General features: G+C 44.9%; 1 protein-coding gene across 1 annotated transcript in view; it reads right to left on the reverse strand.

Annotated features, from left to right (window-relative positions):
• ITGA11 (integrin subunit alpha 11) overlaps positions 1 to 22,096 on the reverse strand; it is a 146,178-nt gene that overhangs the window by 8,355 nt on the left and 115,727 nt on the right. The window contains exons 19-29 of the mRNA XM_088452780.1: positions 19,508 to 19,593; positions 14,317 to 14,524; positions 13,125 to 13,223; positions 12,478 to 12,554; positions 9,310 to 9,399; positions 7,891 to 7,981; positions 7,051 to 7,161; positions 6,882 to 6,968; positions 4,202 to 4,312; positions 4,019 to 4,114; positions 451 to 564 (exon numbers count right to left, since the gene is read on the reverse strand). Coding sequence (XP_088308906.1) covers positions 451 to 564; positions 4,019 to 4,114; positions 4,202 to 4,312; positions 6,882 to 6,968; positions 7,051 to 7,161; positions 7,891 to 7,981; positions 9,310 to 9,399; positions 12,478 to 12,554; positions 13,125 to 13,223; positions 14,317 to 14,524; positions 19,508 to 19,593 — 1,170 coding nt within the window. The remainder of the gene's footprint in view (positions 1 to 450; positions 565 to 4,018; positions 4,115 to 4,201; positions 4,313 to 6,881; positions 6,969 to 7,050; positions 7,162 to 7,890; positions 7,982 to 9,309; positions 9,400 to 12,477; positions 12,555 to 13,124; positions 13,224 to 14,316; positions 14,525 to 19,507; positions 19,594 to 22,096) is intronic.

Raw genomic sequence — 22,096 nt, forward strand, 5'->3', positions numbered from 1 at the left:
ATTCCGGCGGAGTCATCCGATCCAGCTGTGAGTACCCTAACCTCTATCCCTAATCCCGCAGCCTAATCCTAACCCTAATGTTGTTATTCTGCACAATGTAGACACTTCACATGTTAACATTCTGCAGATGCTCCATATCTACATTTCAGCAATGTCAACATCATAACTGCCAAGATTAATGTGGGCATGGTGACTGCATATCATTCTGGTCAACACATGAGGAACCACAGACGCAGCTTCAATAGATTTTCTATAGCAGATACACGTTGCTTCAGAGCTCATACAGATAGGGCTGACCTGTTACTGCATATATAGGGGAGACATGTTACCACCACAGACAGAGGTGATTGGCTTATACAGGTAGGGGTGACATGTAACATACTGTATCTTTATGATAAGGACACATCGTGCACACATGATGCAATTCATAGAGTGTCTATGTTTTCTCACCTTCCAGAGAGCCAGAACCAGAAGAGCAAGCAGCAGCAGCCCACCTAATGTACTGCTGATTATTATCCATGTTGGAACCTCCCATTCCTCCAGCTTAGTAATTTCAAATGCGATCTTAAAAAAAAAAATAAATAAATAAAAAACAGAATAAATTGATGCTTAAAAATAATGTGTACACACTTCTGCTAGATCAGGGCAGCCTATAGCCATTATACAGTAGTTTTATTTATATATATATATATATATATATATATATATATATATGCAAGAACAAAAATGGCAGACTTTGCTAGTATATTTAAGTGCGCAAACTTGGAGCTTTGTGAGAGGCCACTGTGCTTCTTTTGAGAGCGAAGACAGGTTAATATTTACAATTGTAAATGACCAGTTCAATTATACTAACGCAGCAAAGGGCTTTGATAATGGTATTGGGTCCTGAAAACACAAAATGAGACACCCATTTCTGCCCATTGTATGTTATTCCCAGTCTATTTGTAAACCACAGAAAGAAATTCCCGCAAAAAGTTATTTCAGTGCATTTTCGGATTCTAGCCAGCAGGAGGCAGTATTATACAAAATGAAATGTGTGCTAGTTCAGAAATGAACAGAGCACCACACAGATACTGTACATTGCATAGAAGGCTAGAAAAGCTGCACACTTATTGCTCAAAATTGCAGATTATAACATGAAATATCTGTATGTCTATGATAATGTTGCTCAGTTTTCCTTATTAAACTAAATGGCATAGTGTAAATGTGTAAATCTATTTTAATGTTATTCTTTGTGTTATTAAAAGTATTCATATATCATTAATGATCATAAATACATTCATTATTCTTTATTTATATATTGTATTACTAATAGCCAATAGAAAAATCATTTAAATTATGACTTGTTTAATTGTTGCAAAGTTGGTTATGTTTAAGTTGCTCTTAAATAAAAGACAAGGGAAATGGATTAAACTGCATATTTTGAAATGGCTACATATTCCGGGGTTACCATACTGCCGGCAATATTGGGTGATGTGCAGCAGGTTATGGGAAACCGTCATTATTAATGAAGAAAAAAACCTCCCTCCCTTTAATTCATCGGTCCCAGTCCAAAGCCGAATTGTGCACCTTCCAGTTCCATACAGAATCAGACCACTACAGAGGTGTATCTGATGCAATGGAGTTAATATCTGGCAAACCCGCCTACGTAATAGAAGGATAGCCAATCAAGAGCAGTCACATAACCATAAGGTATGGACCTGAACAACTATTCAGATAAACCCACCCCCCATCCCCAGAGGACTGGGCCTGATGTTAAGTAGCATGGCCAGCTATTGAAAAGAAGAGAGGGTGTTTTGTTTTCACATTCCTTTATGTTTTCTGTACATGCCGACAGACAGGATAGCTCAAACGGTATGCGTTTTGCATCCTGGTGGGCGGGATGCGGGACGCTTACATTACCAGCGCCAGAATACCTACGCCGGTCAGAATCCTGAAGGTGAGCAACAGGGTTGGGGGGAGGGTTAGGTTTAGGGATTAGGGTTAGGCACTAAGGGGGGAGAGTTAGGTTTAGGGTGCCGGGATGGGGAGGTTAGGTTCAGGCACTATGGGGAGGGTTAACATACCAACCAACAAGTGTTGGTATGTTAACCCTGTCGGGATCCCGGTGTCTGGATTCTGACCGCCAGGATTCCAACTGTCGGTATTTCATACAGATTCCAGCTCAAACTGCCAATCTCGCCTCTCAGAACTACTACTTTTTCCAATGGTTTTCCAGCAGCTGTTGCTTGATCAATCTCATTCTTTGCATTCTTATAATGGCAAAAAATGCTGGTATGGTTCTAGTTGCCTGGAAAACCTCAGCCCACACCATGACCACAATCAGGGGTATTTCTAGAGAGGAGGGGGCCCGTGTGCAGGCTACGACACGGGCCCCCTCCTCTCTATCCGGCGGCCGGCAGTGCACTGAACTGTGCGCGGCCAGCGCCGGAGTTATAGACTCTTGTCACTAGAGTGCGCCTAGAGTCTATAGAATATGTGCAGGTCACCAGGAAAATGGCCACGATGGCAATTTTCCCTGTACTGCGCATGCGCAAACAACAGGAAAATGGCCGCGGTGGCCATTTTCCAGTCGTCTTTACAGCGCCGGACCCCCGCGCCGACGTGGGACTCCGGAAAGGTAAGTAATACTATGGGTGCAGGGTGTGCGGTGTGGGGCCCCCCTGGACCCAGGGGCCCGTGTGCCCCGCACACCCTGCACCCATTATAGATACGCCCCTGACAACAATAGAAATAATATACTGTATAATACAATGTGTCAGCCACTAATAAATACACCTGTGCACCAACTAGGAGATCTAGAAAACATGCACTGTTAGGGGGGCAATGCTATAGACCATCTATAGGGTTAATTATTGATACTGTTTTCCAGTGCATAAGGAGACCAATATGTACAACTATGTCCAGGGCAGTTCTAGGCTCTTCTGCTGCTCCCCTAGACTCCCATTTTGCTCCCATGCTCTGGAATGGTGCCCACATGTGAAATAAATAACATTCAGCCCACGCAGGATGGCCCTACTGCTACATAATGGCTTACTGTGATCACTGGTCCTGTATATGGTGGAATTATGATATACACTACACTATGTATGACGCATATTAAATGCTAATTATGTCCTATTCTTGGACTGGCCATACTCACTCTAAAATCAAGCCTTTGGAAACCCCCCTCTAGAAATCCTGCATTTGCCACTGTTTTCAAAACAATTTGCTATCAGTTTGCCATTTCATCAATCTGCAGCACTGGCGTATCTACAATGGGTGCAGGGTGTGCGGTGCACATGGGCCTCAGGGTCCATGGGGGCCCCACATTCTGCACCCATGTTTCATACTTACCTCTCCAGAATCCCATTTTGGCGAAGCAGCCATTTTCCCGGAGATTTGCACATGAGCAGTAAATGGTGTCCCGGGTACCAAGGTGCAGACACCATGTTACCGGACAAGTGCACATGTGCAGTAGAGTTGTCCCCGGTACCATGGCATGGGCACCATGATACCGGAGACATGCACACAGGGGCACACAATGAGTAGTCTGCACACGAGACCCCTCCTCTCTTAAACCGCCCCTGATCTGCAGCTTGCCCCAAAGAATCGCCAGACAACTGTGTTTAGTTTAAGTCACTGCTTTATAAATTTTTACCTAATGGTCTTTTTTATATACTGTTTAGCTTCTCCATTCTTTATGCTCCTAATTGGCGATTTCTTTTATAGCAGGTCTAAAGGCAGATGCATTAAATGACTGGTGACACTACTTAAAATAAATATGTTTTAAATATGTTGATTTAAAAAAAAATAAAGTTTTAGTACCAAAACAAATGTCATTATTTACAAATATTACAGGTTGTCCATGGCACAACATGGAATTTAATGGCACCCAAGGAAATAGCAAAGCAGAAACTATTACGGATTTCTCAAAATACAACTAAAAGCAATTCACTAAAATAATGAAACTTAGATCTTAAAGCAACATGGCTCTAAAATGCACAGAAATTAGATATAAACATGCAATTATCATCACCTGGCGACTGGGCTCCTCCTCTCTGAAAATAAAAGGGCTGTGGAATTTCCGTTGTAAAACCGCAAAAGTAACCAGACCCACAGAGCGAAAGTTCATCTGCAATGAAAATTCTGACATCCTTAAAAACTCATAGACCAGACCCCTCATCTTCACTAACTACCCATGACAAGTTCCAGCTCTTACCACTCGGAAAGACCTCCTCCATAGCTGCCCATACAGGGCGAGTGCTGCTTCCTGATTGGATGCCAGTCTCATAGTGCAGTCAATAGACACCACATCAGCGTTACTGTGATTCTGAAAGAAATCGCAAACTGATCCGTCATCTCTGCTGATAATAAAACAAAAAATAGATTCCAAATGCTCTATTCCCGAATTTTCCACTTAATTTCCTGTTCCAGTTATTGGCTTTCACCAATAAATTAAGCATAGGTATCTGCAATCGGAAAAGAAGTAGGGAGCAGATGATGTACAAGCGGTTATGTAGTATGGCCAGAAAGAACGTGTAACAAATTAAGATGTGAACCATGCTCCAGTAATAGTGTAATAACTAAAAACATCAAATTAAAATTCTACTATAATTTACAAATAGAATAACAGGAGAGAAGTACCAACGAATCATTTATGAAGATTTCAGTCTAGTGTTCCACAGCAAAGTTAATCACAGACAGTCAGAGCAAAGTTACTACAGTTCCAAGATTGTGTCAAATGCTGTGAATAGTGTATTACACACAAAGGTTAAGGAAATCAGAAAATTCAAGTTTAAATGCTACATATGTCAAAATGTGAATGTTATGCAAAGCAAGAACTGCAACAGCGAAGAAGAAGCAGCCCTGAGTGTCATAGAAGCCGCAGAAAGGATTGTTGGTATATTCGAATCAAGTGCAACAAGGCATTTTAGCTGCAATGAGGAATAGTTCACTACAGTGACCACATGTGATCCTATCACATTCAAAGGAATTGTGCAATCAAGTGCTTACAGCTACAAAAGTTGGAACAATTAAGGCAACTTGAGAATTGGAACTAGAACAAATGTCACAGAAATCCAAGACACTGCTTTATGTGCCGGAGATGGGAACACGTCTTATAGCCATCAGTGTCCTAGAACAGAGAGGCTACAGAGTTCACTGTGCTAAAGGAAAGTGCATTGTGCGGAACAGAAAAGGCACCGTAATAACTACAGGCACTCTATTTCAGCAATTGTACATTCTTGATACACAGTATTGTTACAGTATGATGATGACTGATTCACAGTCACTGGTCCTCTGGCATAGAAGATTTGGTCACCTTGGATACAACAGTGTTCAAAAACTATGGCAACCGGAATGTCAGTCACTGACACAGAGAAACCCATATATAAGAGCTATGTACTGTAGAGCTACAGCACCACTTGAGTTAGTAAATACAGATGTGTGTGGTCTGATGGAAGTAAAGTCAATACGTGGATACAGATATTACGTGACATTCATAGATGACTTCACAAGAATGACAGACATATACTTCATTAGAGAGGTCTGAAGTAGTGAAGAAGATTGATTCTTTACAAGTATCTTGTAATCTGCAAACAGGTCACAAACTCAAAATCCTGAGATATGATATCGGTGGAGAATATCTAAACAGGTAGGTGGAATTATTCTTGAGAAAATAAGGAATTGAGCATCAATTAACCATTGCCTATACTACTGGACAAAATAATGTAAGCAAGTGAGCAAACCATACACTAGTGGAGAAAGCAGGATATATGCTTAAGGATGCAGGTCTAGACAATCAGTTTTTGGTGGAAGCCATGTCCACAGCAGTTTACCTGAAGAAACATTCATCTAAAGTTGCCTTGAATGATAAGAGACCTATGGAAGCATGGTCAAAGGGAAAACCAAGTGTAAAACATCTCAGAACTTTTGGAAGTAGTGCCTACATACACATACAAAAGTAAAGAAGATGCAGGCTCAATTCAAAATCTGTAAAGTGCATCATGCATGGCTATTGCCATGAAAGTAAAGGCTACAGATTATGGAATCCAAGTGCCAGAAAGCTTGTCAAGTCAAGAGATGTCATAGTCAAAGAAACAGCACAAGATACAGAAAAGCGTGAAATTGAAAAGCAGAACAAGTATGTGTTACTCTATATGCCAGCAACTGGAGTTATGTCTGGATCACACGCTACCAGTGTGGACATTTAGCCACAGAAAAGGTCTTTTGCAAGATCAAATATCAGAAGGCCCCCTAATAGATATGATGAGGAATTCGGAAATATTGCATTCAGTGTATGGCCTGAAGCAGAGTGCTATTCCTAAAGATGAGTGAACTGGAAGCTGCTTGATATGTTGATGTTTTCTAATTTGACTCACCCTGTATTTTTTTCTAGGTTGCTATGAAGAAGCTTTCAGTAAATGTTTGTGTAACATAGAGAAGCTTGTAGCGAGGGTGGGTTTAAAGATGGAGATTGCTACTGCGCACACTGCATTTTGGAACCTCGATGGAGAATTCACTCCCTTACCAAGATGGCAGCCGAACCTAGTACTGCACATGCACGGCACCATCTTGTTCACGGTGTTAGAGTGCCACAGTGGGAGACGCAAATCTTCCACAAAGCTCCATGAGACCTGCGATATACTGCATTATACAATAATCCCCTGCACCGCTACCTGCATACCCTAACCGGCTGGTGAGCTGTATGACGATCCGCTCAAGCTCTGCTCCGTAACTAATTGTGGATAACTGTGAGTATGGCTTTACTGCCACTACGATCAATAAACCACCCCACTGGTTAAGAAATCTGGGCTGTTCGTTGTCAAGGCTTCAGCTGATGGGTGCACTATCTCTGCCACACCAACCTGTACACACATATCCCAACATGTATGAATTACCAGCTGCGGGATGTGACTCAGGTCCTCCACTGATGGCCTCCTTCTGTAATCCGTACTGTTGCCCCACACATTGCAGTTTTCATTCCCCTAATACAGCGAGAACAATGATACATTGAGCTCTGCATGCCTTAGAAGATGTCTGTAGTTTGCTCACAGCAGGAAGCAGTACCTGGTCATTGATGAGCTGCTGTAGTATAAGCAGACGGTTCCCTCCACGAGTAGCCACTGGCACAGTTATCTTAACAGTGATGTCCTCAGGGAAAAAGCCCAAATTTTGGATCTGAAAATATGAGACATGTTTAGGATGTGACAAAGTAGGTGAAAACTCCTAATACATAAAGAGGGAGTGGTTGCTGCCCAAATCTATAAGTGGTGTTATGACCCTTTAAAATAAAGTAATGTACCAATTAGTTTAGAATACAAGACCTGATTCAGAGGTTCACAGTAATTCAGTCGCAGCTGCATCTTCTTGCGCAGTGCCACTGCGTCTTTATGCTAATGTCACAGACGATGGAATCCACACAGAGATGCCCACCGGCTGTGAATGAAAATCGCTGCTTTGCGTATAAGTCAGCACCATTATGTGCATCCGATGGTACTGATAGTGCCACCATCAATACCATCGGAAGCACATCGGTTGCACTGTCAGACATTAGAGCAGCCCTATAGTTGCTCATAATGTCCATCAGAAAGCATTGTCGCAGCCGGTGCCAGAGCAGCTGGGAAAATCAGTCGCAATCGCTGACTTCAACAGTCAACCCCTGTTGCCACCCAGGAACCGCAACTGAAATGGTCTCTCTCTGCGTCCAAATTTATTCTGTGACCTGCGGCGGTAACCACCAGGACACATGCATAGATCGACTTAGAAGCATGAGCAGCCTAAATACATCGACCAAAATAAATAAATTGGTATAATGAAAACGGTGGATATGGTCAACACATTGTCAATACGTTCAATGCTCATATATAGTCCAGCAGATTCTTCTGGTCAAGCTAATCTCTAACTTACCTTAAAGGTGCAGTTGAACGGAGGCCCGATTGCATTGTATCTGTCAGTAGACCGCTGAGAATTGACTTCATACTGATCCAGACTGGAATATCTATAACAGAAGAATCATTGTCAGGAGTTGGTCAGGTGACTGCCCTCCTGTACTGACCCCAATTTACACTTATCAAGAGCTTTAAATGGACTCTTCTTGCTTGCTGAGTAGTGCATAGATACAAGGGAAAGAATGTGCACTGGTTCCAGAAGCATGTGTCCCATATTTTCCTTATCACAAACATGTGTCACAGTGACATGGTCACATGTCACATCTGTACTGACAAAATAGAATTCCACATCAACTGGCATCGCTAGAAGCTTTTAAACACTCGCACATGTCTGGTCTGAAATGTGCGCAGGTAATAAAGAGACTCTTAATATGACAAGTGTGCAGTACACACAGCCAGACACCTCACTGTGAGTATTCTTTCTGGCTCTTGATTAAAGCACATACATATGCTGTATCATTTCTGCACTGTGTACGTTCCAATTTCCTAGTGTCTTTTGTACTTGAAGGTCACCCAAAAATTTCTGAATAATAACTGGAAACAAAACCAGTTGAAATAACTGTCTAGCGCCAAAGGCAAGTGAAGCTGTGGTGCATTGCTTTGTACCCTTCTGTGCCGTGTAATGGAAGGGGGTAGGTTCCAATCACAGGTAATAAGAAAACCATATTCATATATCAGGTTTCTAACGCGTTTCACTGCAATGTATGTTAGAATAGTCAGCAGCGGAAAGAGAACACAATGAAGGGAAAGCAGACCCAAGGCATGGACAGTTACTTAATAAATACTTGTTGGTTGGACACATGAAATAGGAGTATGAGATATTGAAAAACTTTGCGAAGCCTATAAACTATGGATCCCGACCAGAGCCGTAACTAGACTTTTTGGTGCCCTGTGCCAGAAAGAGCATTGGCGCCCCCCTCATTTTTCAAAGGGACATAATGCACCAAAGGCCCAGGACTTCATGGGGAAGGGCCAGGGAAGAGATAGGAGAGGCCAGGAGATGCTGGGGATGAAATAAGAGGAAGCTACAAGCAAGAATGATAATAAACAGAAATTTGACAGGCCCAAACAGCGCCCCCATGACCTGTGGTGCCCTGTGCGATGGCACCGGCCGCACTACCCTAGCTACGGCCCTGATCCCGACTATACTGTTCGGGAGGAATATTGGCTCCAACATAATGCTATACTTAACAATGAGAACACCACAACATAATCAGCAAATGTTAGGTCTTAAGGGTGAAAGCTCAGCTAATTGTTGTAAAATGTTCCCCATCCACAGAGAAAAGAAAAAAATAATTATATAAGGGCCAGCTATACACCTGTAATACCTCCAAGAGATAGATATGAGCCATCAAGAGTATTTATATAGCAGAAGTACCTAGTGAACAGGAGATCAGATTCATACTTCAGGTTGAAGCCCAACAAAACCTCATTATCGGCAATCGTCCCCTCAAGTTCTTCACTGTCACTGACAAAAGACATAAGATAATTCAACAGGTGACACATCTGATTCTATAATATATAATGGGAATAATTTACTCAGACTGTAATATATAAATATAGAAAATTCACAGAGGAGTTCAGCCAGCATACCACATGCACACGTATGCTGGCCGAGCGCTTTTATACAGCTCAATGACATCTGTGGTGATATCCTTTTTAGCTTACAGTAGCTGCTTGTGTTTGGTGATCCACAAGACTGGTCGTATTTTTAAATGATGACCGATATAAGAATATGACCAAACATACTGAATGAACAAGTGTAAAATACATAAGGGATTATGGGGGTCATTCAGACCCGGTCGTTAGCGCCGATGCGCTCGGACCGGGTGGATGGCCCCCCACAGAGCATGCGCACGACGGCACCGGCGCCGTTGTGCGCATGCGTGAGACCCGCTAAGACCGACAGCGCCGGTCGTAGCGGGTCTCGATCCAAAGGGGGCGAGCTGTCGATGTTGATTGACAGCTCGCCCCGTTTGGAAGGCGGGCCGGGGGGTGGCAGGCCAAACGGGGGCATTCCCATGGGAACGCCTACCGTTTGGGGGCCGCCCCACTGATATCACTAGTGATGTCAGTGGAGACCTTCCGGCTCAGACAGAGCCGAAAGCTCTCCGGGGCTTACGACAAGGGAGACCCTACCCTAGGGTCTCGTCATAAGCCCCGATGGTCGCGATGGTCTTGACCATCGTGACCATCACCTTAGGCGGTCGTAAGGCTGTGTGTGATAACCCACAGCCTTACCACCGCAAAGGAGGACGTCTTGAAAATTCAAGACGTCCCCCCCTCATTCAGACCGACCGCACGCTCTGTGCGACCGGCTCTAAATGAGGTCCTATGTATCCAACAGTGAAAACAGTGGAGAAGTTGCCCATAACAACCAATCAGCTTTGAGGTAGCATTAATCATGTACAGTCTATAAAATAATAGGTAGGAGCTGATTGGTTGCTATGGACAAATTCTCCACTAGTCCACTTCACGCTTTTCACTGCTTGATACATAAACCCCAATAGTTATGTTTTCACTCTCTGGCATGAATGAGATGTTTTGTGGCCTAATATGGTCACCATAGTAAAATATATGGTTACTGTTGATGAGAGACAAAGATAATGATGTATCCCACATCTGTTTAAACACCACTCACCTATTATAATGAAATATAACAAAGCACAGAATACAATACACATTAAATACTTATGCCATACAACGTAATAGTAAGTAACACACAAAACAATATGGGATGTAGTCAGTTTAACCCCGATTGGGATGCCGACGGGAAAAGTACCGGCATCGGAATCCCGACAGACGGCACCCGATCGTCAGTATAGCGGTTCCAGTTAGCTTCTAGCTGCGAGGGGGGGAGGGGTAGGTTTAGGCACCATGGGCGGGTTAGGGTTAGGCTGCGGGGGTGGTAGAATAGGGTTAGGCACCCCCGGGGGTGGGTTAGGGTTAGGCACCACCAGGTGGGTTAGGCGCCACCAAGGGGGGGTTAGAGTTAGGCACCACCAATGGGGGGTTAGGGTTAGGCAATAAGGGGGAGGGCTAGGGTAAGGATGCAGGAAGGAAGTGTTAGGGTTAGAGGGTGAAGGGTTAGGATACTTACCTAGCCCCTGTCGGGATACCCCTTACCCAACTCAACAACATAACAGTCTCCAGTTACATGGAGACTGGTATAACAGAGTGCTTCCAATACACATTGGACAAACCCACAGGGGGCTGTGTAAGTTCAAATTCTGTTTTAAAAGTTTTTGGCTTCTTTGCCGAGTACTGCAATGAGAGCTTCTACTTGCAGAAAACTATAAACAGAGCATACTTGCCATCTCTCCCAGAATGTCCGGGAGACACATGAATTTCGTTAAATTTCCCCCCTGGAATCCTAAGACAGAAGTCAGCTCTCGCAATTCCATAGTAAAATATGTATAAAGACAATAGGTAAGAAAAACAACTTACAATGAATCACTGCATTTTGCAGCGGATGCAGCACTTTGATGATGTAAATCATGTGCCATGGCTCTCTGATCTGCCACTTGCACCTTCTCTTTGGGTAGAGATGGCAATCGACAGGTTAACTATCAATGGTCAAAGAGTTTTTTTTAACCATTGGGAGTAAACCATCAATGGTTGAACCATCGATGGCCTCCTACTGAATGTACTCAGACCGCGGCCGCCATCCAACATCAGACTTACATCAGACCAATGGTGAACATCCATCATGGTATAACTATTTATAATGGTGTCAGACCATTGATGTTACTACCATATATGGTCTATGGTCATCCGGGAGACACCAGTAGGGGAGAGCAGCTAAAATGTAAATATGAAACAGGGCGAAATGCGCTAGTTTGAGGTGATATGTGTGGAGCTTTCCCTGGGTTTTTGTACAGTACATAGAACACACTTTCTGTCTATCCTGGAAACCTAACAACCAGCTCACTGAGAAATAAGGAAATTCATCAGTAACTGAGGGCCTGATTCAGACCCGCTCGCGGGTCGATGGTGGCCCAGTGCGCATGCGCGAGACCCGGATAGCGACGGGCAAACCGTCGCTCCGGGTCTCTTACCAAAGGGGGCATGCTGTCGATGTTGAGTGACAGCACGACCCCTTTGGTGGGCGGGCTGGGGTCGTGGCTGCCCAAACGGAGGCGTTCCCATGGGAACGCCTACCGTCTGGGGCCGGCCCCACTGACATCACAAGTGATGTCAGTGGGAGTGCTTTCTGTTAGATCCGAAAGCACTCTAGGGCTTGCGGCAACGAGACCCTACCACAAGGGTCTTGTCGCAAGCCCGATGGTCGCGATGGTCTTGACCATCGCGACCACCTTCCTGGCCGCTCGCTATAGCTGTGGGTGGTCACCCACAGCTATGCGAGCGGCCAGGAGGCCGCTCTAAAAAAACAGAAGGCCGGCCCTGATTCAGAGCGAGCGCTCTGTCAGAGCGTCCGTCTCTGAATCAGGCCTTGAGTTACCTGGTAGGGGCATGTGTCAGTTCACACACTGGGATGAGGTCCAGAGCACTTTCTGGAGAACAAACAGAACACATAACTACTCACCTGCTTGCTGTAAGATGGATTTGCAGAGATGGAAGAAACATAGATTTACTAAATTCAAAGTCTACTCGGAAAGCCACCTATTAGTCAGAAAGACATAGACAGGATCAGGATCATATCCTGGCAGATTGCTCGCTACATCCACCCTATAGTGAAAGCGTCTTGTTTTATTTCCCCAGCTTTAAATGGATCATTGTAGAACTAATCAGTGCAGCAGCCACTAGTGCAATCTCCCTTACATTTAGCTTATAATCGAAATACAGTTAACAGGAGAAATTCCACATCATATCGTATTATTGAGAGCAAATCATTCAAGTACAGCTATAGTAGTAGCGTCAACTGCAGTTTGTAAAAAGTAAATACACTCAAATAAATGTAAAAAAAACCTAAAATTCCTTTTTTTTTCCCTGAAGCACATTGTCATAATAAACTTATTAATAGTGGAACTTTCATCATGATAAGTAGAAATTACATATATCATGGAAGAGCTCTAGATCTAGAAAATAAATCAGAAAACACCACAACCTAAGGACAGTATTAGTAATATAAAGAGGGGTATTTTTCCTACATATAGATCTACTAAATACCGTGGTGGTATGCTAGCAATAGGTATACAGAGCATGCCAATCAGTAATCGTCTGTTTGCCTACCTTGGCTTTGGCTCTGAAGAAAGGGAAGCTGATGTTACAGATTTTGCAGTGTGGAATACGGTCATCACTCTTACATTCAATTTTAATGTCTGACTCCTCCTGCAGGAGATACACAGAGAGTTACCAGAGGGTGTGACAGTGGTTCTGCAAGCCACAGTGGGCCTCAATAGGATAAGGTCAATTTAAGGAACAATTTTCATTATTACGTATGTCTCTGTTACATGCTGGACATAAATATAGGCAGAGGTAGAGGCAGCACTATAGGATTTCAGGAATATGCAATGAAGTGTAATGGACAAAACAGCCGGCACAGACCATTTGCCAGAAGTCTAAATCCAGCAGTGATACCATGGCAGAGGACGTAAATAGTGCATTCTTCTGCCGGTATAACCAAGTCCTGTGAGAGCCGTTTTCTACATTACATGTTTTCTGCCAATATCGCATTGTGGGTTTTGCTTTTGCACTTTCATAATTGAGCCAGAATCTGTACAATTCTAGCACCAAGAATTGGAAACATGATATTTCTCTCGGCCTCACACAGCAGCCCTTGGTCCCACGAAAGGCTGCAAATGACTTTAGCAGAGCAGCATCGGATCACATTATGATATCATCGCAACAGAATGAAGTGTTCACAAAACTCTACACCCTAAACTATGTCTGGCTACGCCGAGTGAATGGACTGTGTCCACTGTGTGACATCAGATTCAATGGGAACAGGTTCAAGGTGGGGAAATTAGTATGGCCAACAAGGAAGTCATATGACCCAGTTGTGTGCTGCCCGTGGCCCCCTGTGCCACCTGTGGCCCTCTACTGAACTAGATCAACAGTCCAATTTACCATACATAAAGCCCATTCCCAACTCCACTCCTGCACACCATAGAAAACTACGGTGATCACTAAATATTGGCCGATACTACTGCTTGCCATACTCCAGCGCCAGATAACCAACCTGTGGTTCAGCAACTGTCGCAGAACTACAAATATCAGCATGGCTGTCAGTCTCAGGACGTCTAAGCTGCTTATATGTGAAATATTATAACCTCGGTATCACTGAATTCGAAGTTTCCTATTGTGTGTTTCTGCTCTTCCCATGTCCCAGGCTTAGACCCTTTTACCCTCCAAGTGTCTGTATAAAAACAGGAGCATCCTGAATAGATGACCTGTGTTCATGCAGAGGCTTATGTGCTCTCACCTTGGTGATCAGGCTGGCAAATTGCAGGTTCCGAGAGTGGGAAATGTTGATCACGGTACTATATGCGTTCTCCCCTCTGTTTTCCAGTGTTGCCTCCAAGGCTACGCGCCTTCTGCTCCCTTGAATGATGAAGACAGAATTGTCGAATGAGCGCATAAAGGTAGCGCATTCTGAAGGGGATCTTCTCAGAGATCGCTGGCAGTACTCCCTGAGTGCAGGAAGGAAGATGACACCATTATCAATAATACAATGCACAAAGTTACCCTGAAAGAACCTGCTGATACATTATCTAGTAAGAAAACAAGGCATCACATTGTGCACAGAGGAAGACTATAGCATCTAATTAAGGTCTAACGTTCTTTTTTTCTTTTGCAGCTTAGAAAATGAAAACCAACTTTATTAGTTGTTGCGGGTAACAGCACATCTGTGCATATTACATATTTTTACTAATTAAGCACCACTCTGTTTGGTTTATTCCACTCCATCCATTTGAAAGAATGATGAAACATTCAGAGCATATGTTGAAGTCACATCTAAATTTCACCTGACACATATTCATAAAACTCTGCACCTGTGTCATTACTACACAGAGTAAATTACAGGGCTGTTTTCATAATTCATGGAATATTTTCCATTGTAGGGTCTCAAGTCTACTGCGAAATGACACATTGGAAGATACTTTGAGGAAATTATTACATAAGTGGAAATACTGAAACAATTCACTGACATGCTCATTTTAAAAGGATAGCCAAGGAAATTTAAAGTAACAAAATAACTGATTGACATTGTACAGAGTTTTTCTTATATATTCTGTCAACGGAGGTCGGAGTAGAGATGCTATGGCCAAGTTTATTTTCATGTTATAGGAACTTTCACATACATGTTTGTGTAACTTTTCATATGGGATAAACTTGTTTATTAGGTTTGTGGCCATTTAACTAAACTCTGTGTCTGTCACTGCTGAGACCTATTAAATAATGGGGAGGCAGTATATCCAGACATAGGAGGAATGTAATAGTATACTCTCCACATCTGGCCATGTGCTACTTAGTCTTATTGTTAGCGTGCAGAGGGACTGATGGAAACATTTACATTACACTAACGTGATCTACATAACTCCCCGGCTCATGCGTAACTCAGACAATCTGGATTAGGCAACCCAATCACGTGAAGATACATCTATTTTGTGCCCTCATTAAACAAAGGTTTAGGACACATACTGTATATGGGTAGTGTATTAGTCAATAAACACAGCAATATCAACACCGGACTGTGGACCTGATTCAGCAAGGATCGCTATTCTGCTAGAACGCACGCACCACAGTTGCTAATATTAGCGGCAAAATGCAAATGTTTGCAATCGCATTGCGATCACAGCCTAACATAAGGACGCCCACTTTCCCTTACACACATCCGTATACTTGGACAATATAGTTAAATAATCAGTAATCGAGTAACATCGGACCCATACGTACAGTTAAGGCAGGTCAGACCACACTCAGGAATTACTAACTTCATGAGCCCTTATGCTGCGTATGGTATTGCCATGGATAATATATTCATGCGGTGTTGCAACGCACTGGCACGCCTGTGTTCGCCCGACCCCCCCATCACCACCCACAAACGGCACTTCCTGTCAATCAATGTGCTCTGGGTCTGCGTAGCCTCTGCAAATGCATTTCCCATCGCTATTGATAGTTCACGTACCATGCGCATTAATCGACCGATTGCGTGCGTCTTTGCTACTGTGATCCTTGCTGAATCAGGCCCTGTATGTATAGAAAACAGGCTAGCTGGAGAATATATTTTAAAGGAGCCAAGATGATCAAGAATAGGCAGTTTTTCCAGCCCATATTTCCCTTTAGTTCCCAAATAAGCAGTGGCGGGCTGGGCCGGGGGGCCGGGGGGCAGGGTGCCATGTGCCCTCCGGGCCGCTGCGCCATCTACTGTCCCGGGCCAGAAGGGTGACTGACTGAGGAGGTTCTGGCGAGCATGAGTAGCAGGCATGAGGGAGGACGCGTAGCGGGAACACTGTGGGTGAGGAGGAGTCAGCAGAGGTGGTGGAGCGGGAGGGGGGGTGTCTCGGGGGGGATTGGATCGCCGGGATAGTTCCCGCTGGGCCATTCCCTTTCATGCTTGTAGGGACCGGCGGCCACTGGTCACCCTTCCCTCTGCTCTGTGCCCGAGCTGCCGCGATCGGAGCTCAGCTCCGATTGGGCAGCGTACAGCTTACTGTACATAAATAAAAATGCCTGCCGGGGGAGCTGCTGCGCATGTTTAGCAGCAGCTCCTCCAATGAGCCTTTGCGGAGCCTGTTAGTCAATACTGACGGCTCCGCCTCCAGCCAGTCGGAGGACCATCTTCTACGATGTGCACGCTGCTACAACAAGCAGCCGCACACACAGACGGCCGGGAACAGCACCAGCCTGCAAATTCTGACTGTTATCACAGTCAGTAAGTAAAACTGTTTTGCTATATTTGAAATATGTCTGCCTGCCAAATATAAATATATATATATATATATATATACACACACACATACATACATACATACATGCATATATATACATACACACACATATATATATATATATATATATATATATACATACATACACAAAGTCTCCAGGTCCGGCACTCCAGATAATCAACCAAATCCTGCAGGGGTGCCCTCACATAGGGATAAATAGAAGCATGAAGGTGCAGCACTCCCCTCTCAATAAATCAAGCAGAGACCAAAGGATCAATAGAACGTTTCAGTACTTTTAGTACTATCTTCAACCATATGAAAGAGCGCTCGCTCTGAATCAGGGCCGGCCTATTTTTTTTATTTGTGTTGCGGCCTCCTGGCCGCTCGCTAAGCTGTGGGTGACCACCCTCAGCTTTAGCGAGCGGCCAGCTGATGGTCGCGATGGTCAAGATGGCTTGCCGACGTCTCGTCAGGGCTTGCAACGAGACCCTTGTGGTAGGGTCTCGTCCATCGCAAGCCCCAGTGAGCTTCTGGCTCTAATAGAGCCAGAAGCTCACTACTGAGGCCGCCCCCAAACGGCAAGCATTCTGTCGGGAACGCCTCCGTTTGGCCGGCCACCCCCCTGCCCACCTCCAGAACGAGTGTGCTCAATCATAATCGACAGCCACCCCGTTTTGGTGCGAGACCCGTAGCGAAGGACCGCCCGTCACTGGTCGGGTCTCGCGCATGCGCAGTGGGGGACCATCAACCCGCTTGCGAGTGCTGTGCGCTCGCGAGCGGGTCTGAATCAGGCCCTCAGTCCCGTCAACCCACCCTCACTGAGCTGTGACTATATGGGAGCGCCCTGTTAGAGTACTGTTACACATATTCAGCCATAAGTGAAGATGCACTTGAAACACCCACAGCTCTGCATCATTTGTATTCCTATACACTTTAGAGTATTAGCAGAGGGCCAGATTCAGAGTTGTATGCAATACAGATGTTTACGGAGTGGAGGGATTATCAGCAACCAGGGCCACTTTGTTGTACTTGCCCCCCAGGCTAAAAGTTGCAAGCCAGCCCCTGCAAATAAAATTAAAAACATCTATGTTTTCCATGCACACTGTGCATTTTTGTGTAGCCAGAGTTTGAATTATGGGAATACAATTATTGTGCATGATTTTGGGTGGAAAAGGAAGAGATTGTCCGGTGATACTGACAGGATACATGGCAGCCTGAGAATAAAGTATGATTTATAAAAATTATAAGGGCGTTAGGAATAACATTAAGCTAAGTGACACTATAAACGTATGGATCTTCTGAACCTGTAGAACCTAAGTTTATGGAGTATAAGCATAAGGGACTATAAATTTATGCCCAGGGGCAGCTGATCATCGGATTTTTCCTGCACATTGCATTGTCAAACACATTCCCTTCCATCAGCAATGCAAATAAACTGAGCAATTGGGGACAATCACCTGAGATAATGAGGGGATGAAGTCTGAATCCAGGCATGCGGGATGCAGACGGTCAATATACCGGCATCGGAATCCTGACAGTGTCTGGATCCTGGCTCCTGAATCCCGATCGTTGGCAACCCGAAGGTAAGTATCGGGTGTTAGGGGAGGGTTAGGTTTAGGCACTAGGGGGAGGGTTAGGGTTAGGCACTAAGGGGGGAAGGTTAGGTTTAGGCACTAGGGGGAGAGTTAGGCACTAAGGGGGGAGGGTTAGGTTTAGGGTGCAGGGAGGGGGAGGTTAGGTTTAGGCACTGGGGGGGGTTAGAGTTAGGCACTAAAAAGGGCGGGTTGGGGTTAGGGTAGGGAGAGGGGGAGGGTTAGCATACCGTCCAACAAGTGTCGGTATGTTAACCCTGTCGGGATCCCAGTGTTGGGATTTTGACCGCCGGGATCCCGACTGCCGGCAACCCATACCCAGACAGTAGGTCTGATTCAGAGTTGCACTCTATTGCAGTTGTGACTGTGTCTTTTGCTGCAGTGCAACATTGTCTTTATGCTAATGCAGCCGATGGGATTCGTACAGAGATGACCACCAGCTGCAGAGCTAATCAGCTGCTGTGCACATTGAGATGCACCATCTGCTGTATCAGTTGCACCAACGTATGCACCATCAGAGATTGCACCAGCCTTGTGACAGGTGTATTTTCTTCTGTCTGAGCATGGCCGCAGGACCAGTGTAACTGCTTAAGACACATTCGCTGACCGAGACACGCCTGTGCCTGGCTAGCCACCCCCGTTATCACCCAGAAACGTCCACTGAAATGGTCTCTCTCTACGTCCAAATTTGTTCTGCGGCTCCCGGTTGCAACCATTCTGAGGCATGTGCAGCTGGACTCAGACGCACGCGCAGAATGACAACATCGTCCGCTAGCGTGCGGCATCCACACTGCGTGCACCTCTGATTCAGGCCCAGTGTTGTTATATTCTGTTTTGTGTCAGAGGAAAGATGTATCTAACCTTCTAAAGAGAAAAAGTGGAGAAGTTGTCATAGCAACCAAATTATTGGTTGCTATGGGTAACGGGTAACTTTATCTCTCTGATATATCTCCCCCAGAACCAGCAAAGATTCTTGTAGTTTCAATGACAATATAGTTGATTAAAATATAGTAGGGTCACGGGTTTATGTTAATGGTTTGGAATATATAAGTGATTCTATAGAACAATAAAGTGGATGGGTATTGTATAATGAGCCATATATTATAGAAGTCCCTATGTTCACACTCACAGTGCAGTCGGGATATCGTGTTTCACATCCAGGAATAGGTCGGGTACACAGCGCTCATCCTGGCTACACCCATTCCAAAATGGAACCTGGAACAGCAGAGAAGTCATCAGCAGAAGGCATTGAAGAAAGAAAATAATAATTAGAATTAGGTAAAGCTGAGAGGAATGTATATCAGGGCTGATCCTGTTTCTTGTTAACCGATTCTTGTTGTTTCTAATAAACATCACAACCCCTGTCTGACAGCAATCCATATAAACCAGGCTCTCTGATTCTTCTCAGCTTTGTTTTATTTCTGTCACTGATCCCCACCACCCAACACTCATGTGTGGAAGCAATCGCCAGAATTGGCACATAATAAATAAATGGTAGAAAATTGAATTTGGGAAGAAAATGATCAATTGCAGAAGCCGGGATTTGTACATACTGAGGGCCTGATTTGTCTTTTTGCACAACAGAATCTGCTTCTTTATGCAAATGCCGCACAGATTCTCAGCCTACTGAGACTCCCACTAGCATCGGTGGTATTTTGTCACCGATTGTTCTAAGATGCACCATTAGTCACAACATCGAATATTGCATCTACCCTATGGCAGGTGCAATTTTGCCATCTGAACACGGGCGTTGGTGACAGTGCAACGCGATCGCGACACTCCCATCTCTGACTAACCATCCCCGTTTTACCTCCAAAAATGCCACTGGAATGACATCTCTCTGCCTGCAATTTAGATCTGCATCTTAGAGCAGTAACCATCGGGATGCGTACGCAGTTCAAATAGGACCCTGCGCAGACTGAAAGCATCAGCCGTCTGCGTGCGGCATCAACATTGCGTGCACCTCTGTCCCTGAATGAGATCTGAAAGAAACTAGAGCCCAGCACTCAGTCTCACACACTTGAGAATCCTGGCATCTAACAGTAATGTAAATGAATATCTGCTAATATTATTCTCAGGTCTTATGTGACCAGGGGCGTATCTATAATGGGTGCAGGGTGTGTGGGGAACACAGGCCCCTGGGTCCAGGGGGGCCCTGCAACGCACACCCTGGACCCATAATATTACTTACCTCTCCGGAGTCCCACGTCGGCGCGGGGACCGACGCTGTAAAACGACTGGAAAATTGCTGCGTCGGCCATTTTCCCATCGTTTGCGCATGCGCAGTACAGGGAAAATGGCCGCCGCGCCCATTTTCCCGGTGACCTGTGTAGACTCTGGGCACACTCTAGTGCCCAAAGTCTATAGCTCCGGCGCTGGCCGCGCACAGCTCAGTGCACTGCTGGTCGCCGGGCTGAGAGGAGGGATCCTGTGTTGGACACTGCACACGGGCCCCCTCCTCTCTAGAAATGCCCCATCACCTTTCAGTAGGTGTCAATGGTTGTTATTGTCAGTCAGTGTAGAGAAACAGTGAGTGGATATGTCACAGCCAATTTGCTGGTTGTTTCTGGATGAATTTTCTCTCAACATTTCATTTTTATTTTATCAGGAGCGGTTTACCAGGAACTTTCCATATCAATGTATGTGATATATGAAATGATATTCTGGATGAGACATAATGGAAGGATTATATAGAGAACCTCTAATAAAGACTGATTCAGAGCTGGAAGTAGTGTCAATGTCAGACTCAAGTGGACGATTTTTTTGGTCTGTGCATGTGTCCTGATTGTTACCACTGGGGGACACAGAACAAATTTGGATGCAGAGAGGGGCAATTTCAGTCTGCTTTCCTGGGTGGTAACAGGGGAGTGGGCTAGTCAGCTGTGGGCATGTCACGAGCACTGACTGTGACTTTTTACGCAGTAAGCGCTGATTTCACAGCAATGTTCAGACGGACATTCTGTGCATCTAGGGGGCTGGTGCAATGTTCTATGGTGCGACTAACGTGCGACCAATGGTGTGCTTTAATACACAAAGAGATGGATTAGCACCACAGCCAGTGAGCGTCTTTATACCTATTGGCTGCAGCATTAGCATAAAGCAGGGGTGGGGAACCTTTTTTCTGCTGAGGGCCATTTTGATAGATAAAACATTATTTGCGGGCCCGATGCAGGCCGCTCCCCCTCCATGTGACGTCACACAGGGCGGGGCCACAATTGCCAGTGATTACAGCAACGCTAGGAGCATCCTGAGGATGCTCTGGGGAGCTGTAAGGGCAGCGGTGTGACCGTCTGAAGCATCCTAAGGACACGCTAGGTGGTACTACTGCATAGATTCTGGCATCAGGGTGCCATTCTAGGCACCCTGGTAGCCAAATGAGACTAGCAGAAAAAAGCTCAGAGGGCCAGACCAAATGATTCCGCGGCTCTTATATGGCCCCCAGGCCTCAGGTTCCCCATCCCTGGCATAAAGGCACAGTCGCACTGCCTGAAAAAGAGTCAGTAAAGGCTGTATTATCGTCCACCTCTGCATCAGGCCCTCCATGGGCAGTTCCCTCTTGTCAGTGTGTGATAATACTTCATGGGCTAAACATCATTCAACTTCACTATATCGCAATCTAAAAACAAGGACACTTTACAATAATGTTATTTCCGCATAAAAAGTATAGGGTGGGGGTTAATAGTAACATTCAATTCATTCCATACTAAACTTGTGATCG

The sequence above is a fragment of the Taudactylus pleione genome, unplaced genomic scaffold, assembly GCF_031769625.1.
Source record: "Taudactylus pleione unplaced genomic scaffold, aTauple2 ptg000556l, whole genome shotgun sequence".
Lineage (NCBI taxonomy): Eukaryota > Metazoa > Chordata > Amphibia > Anura > Myobatrachidae > Taudactylus > Taudactylus pleione.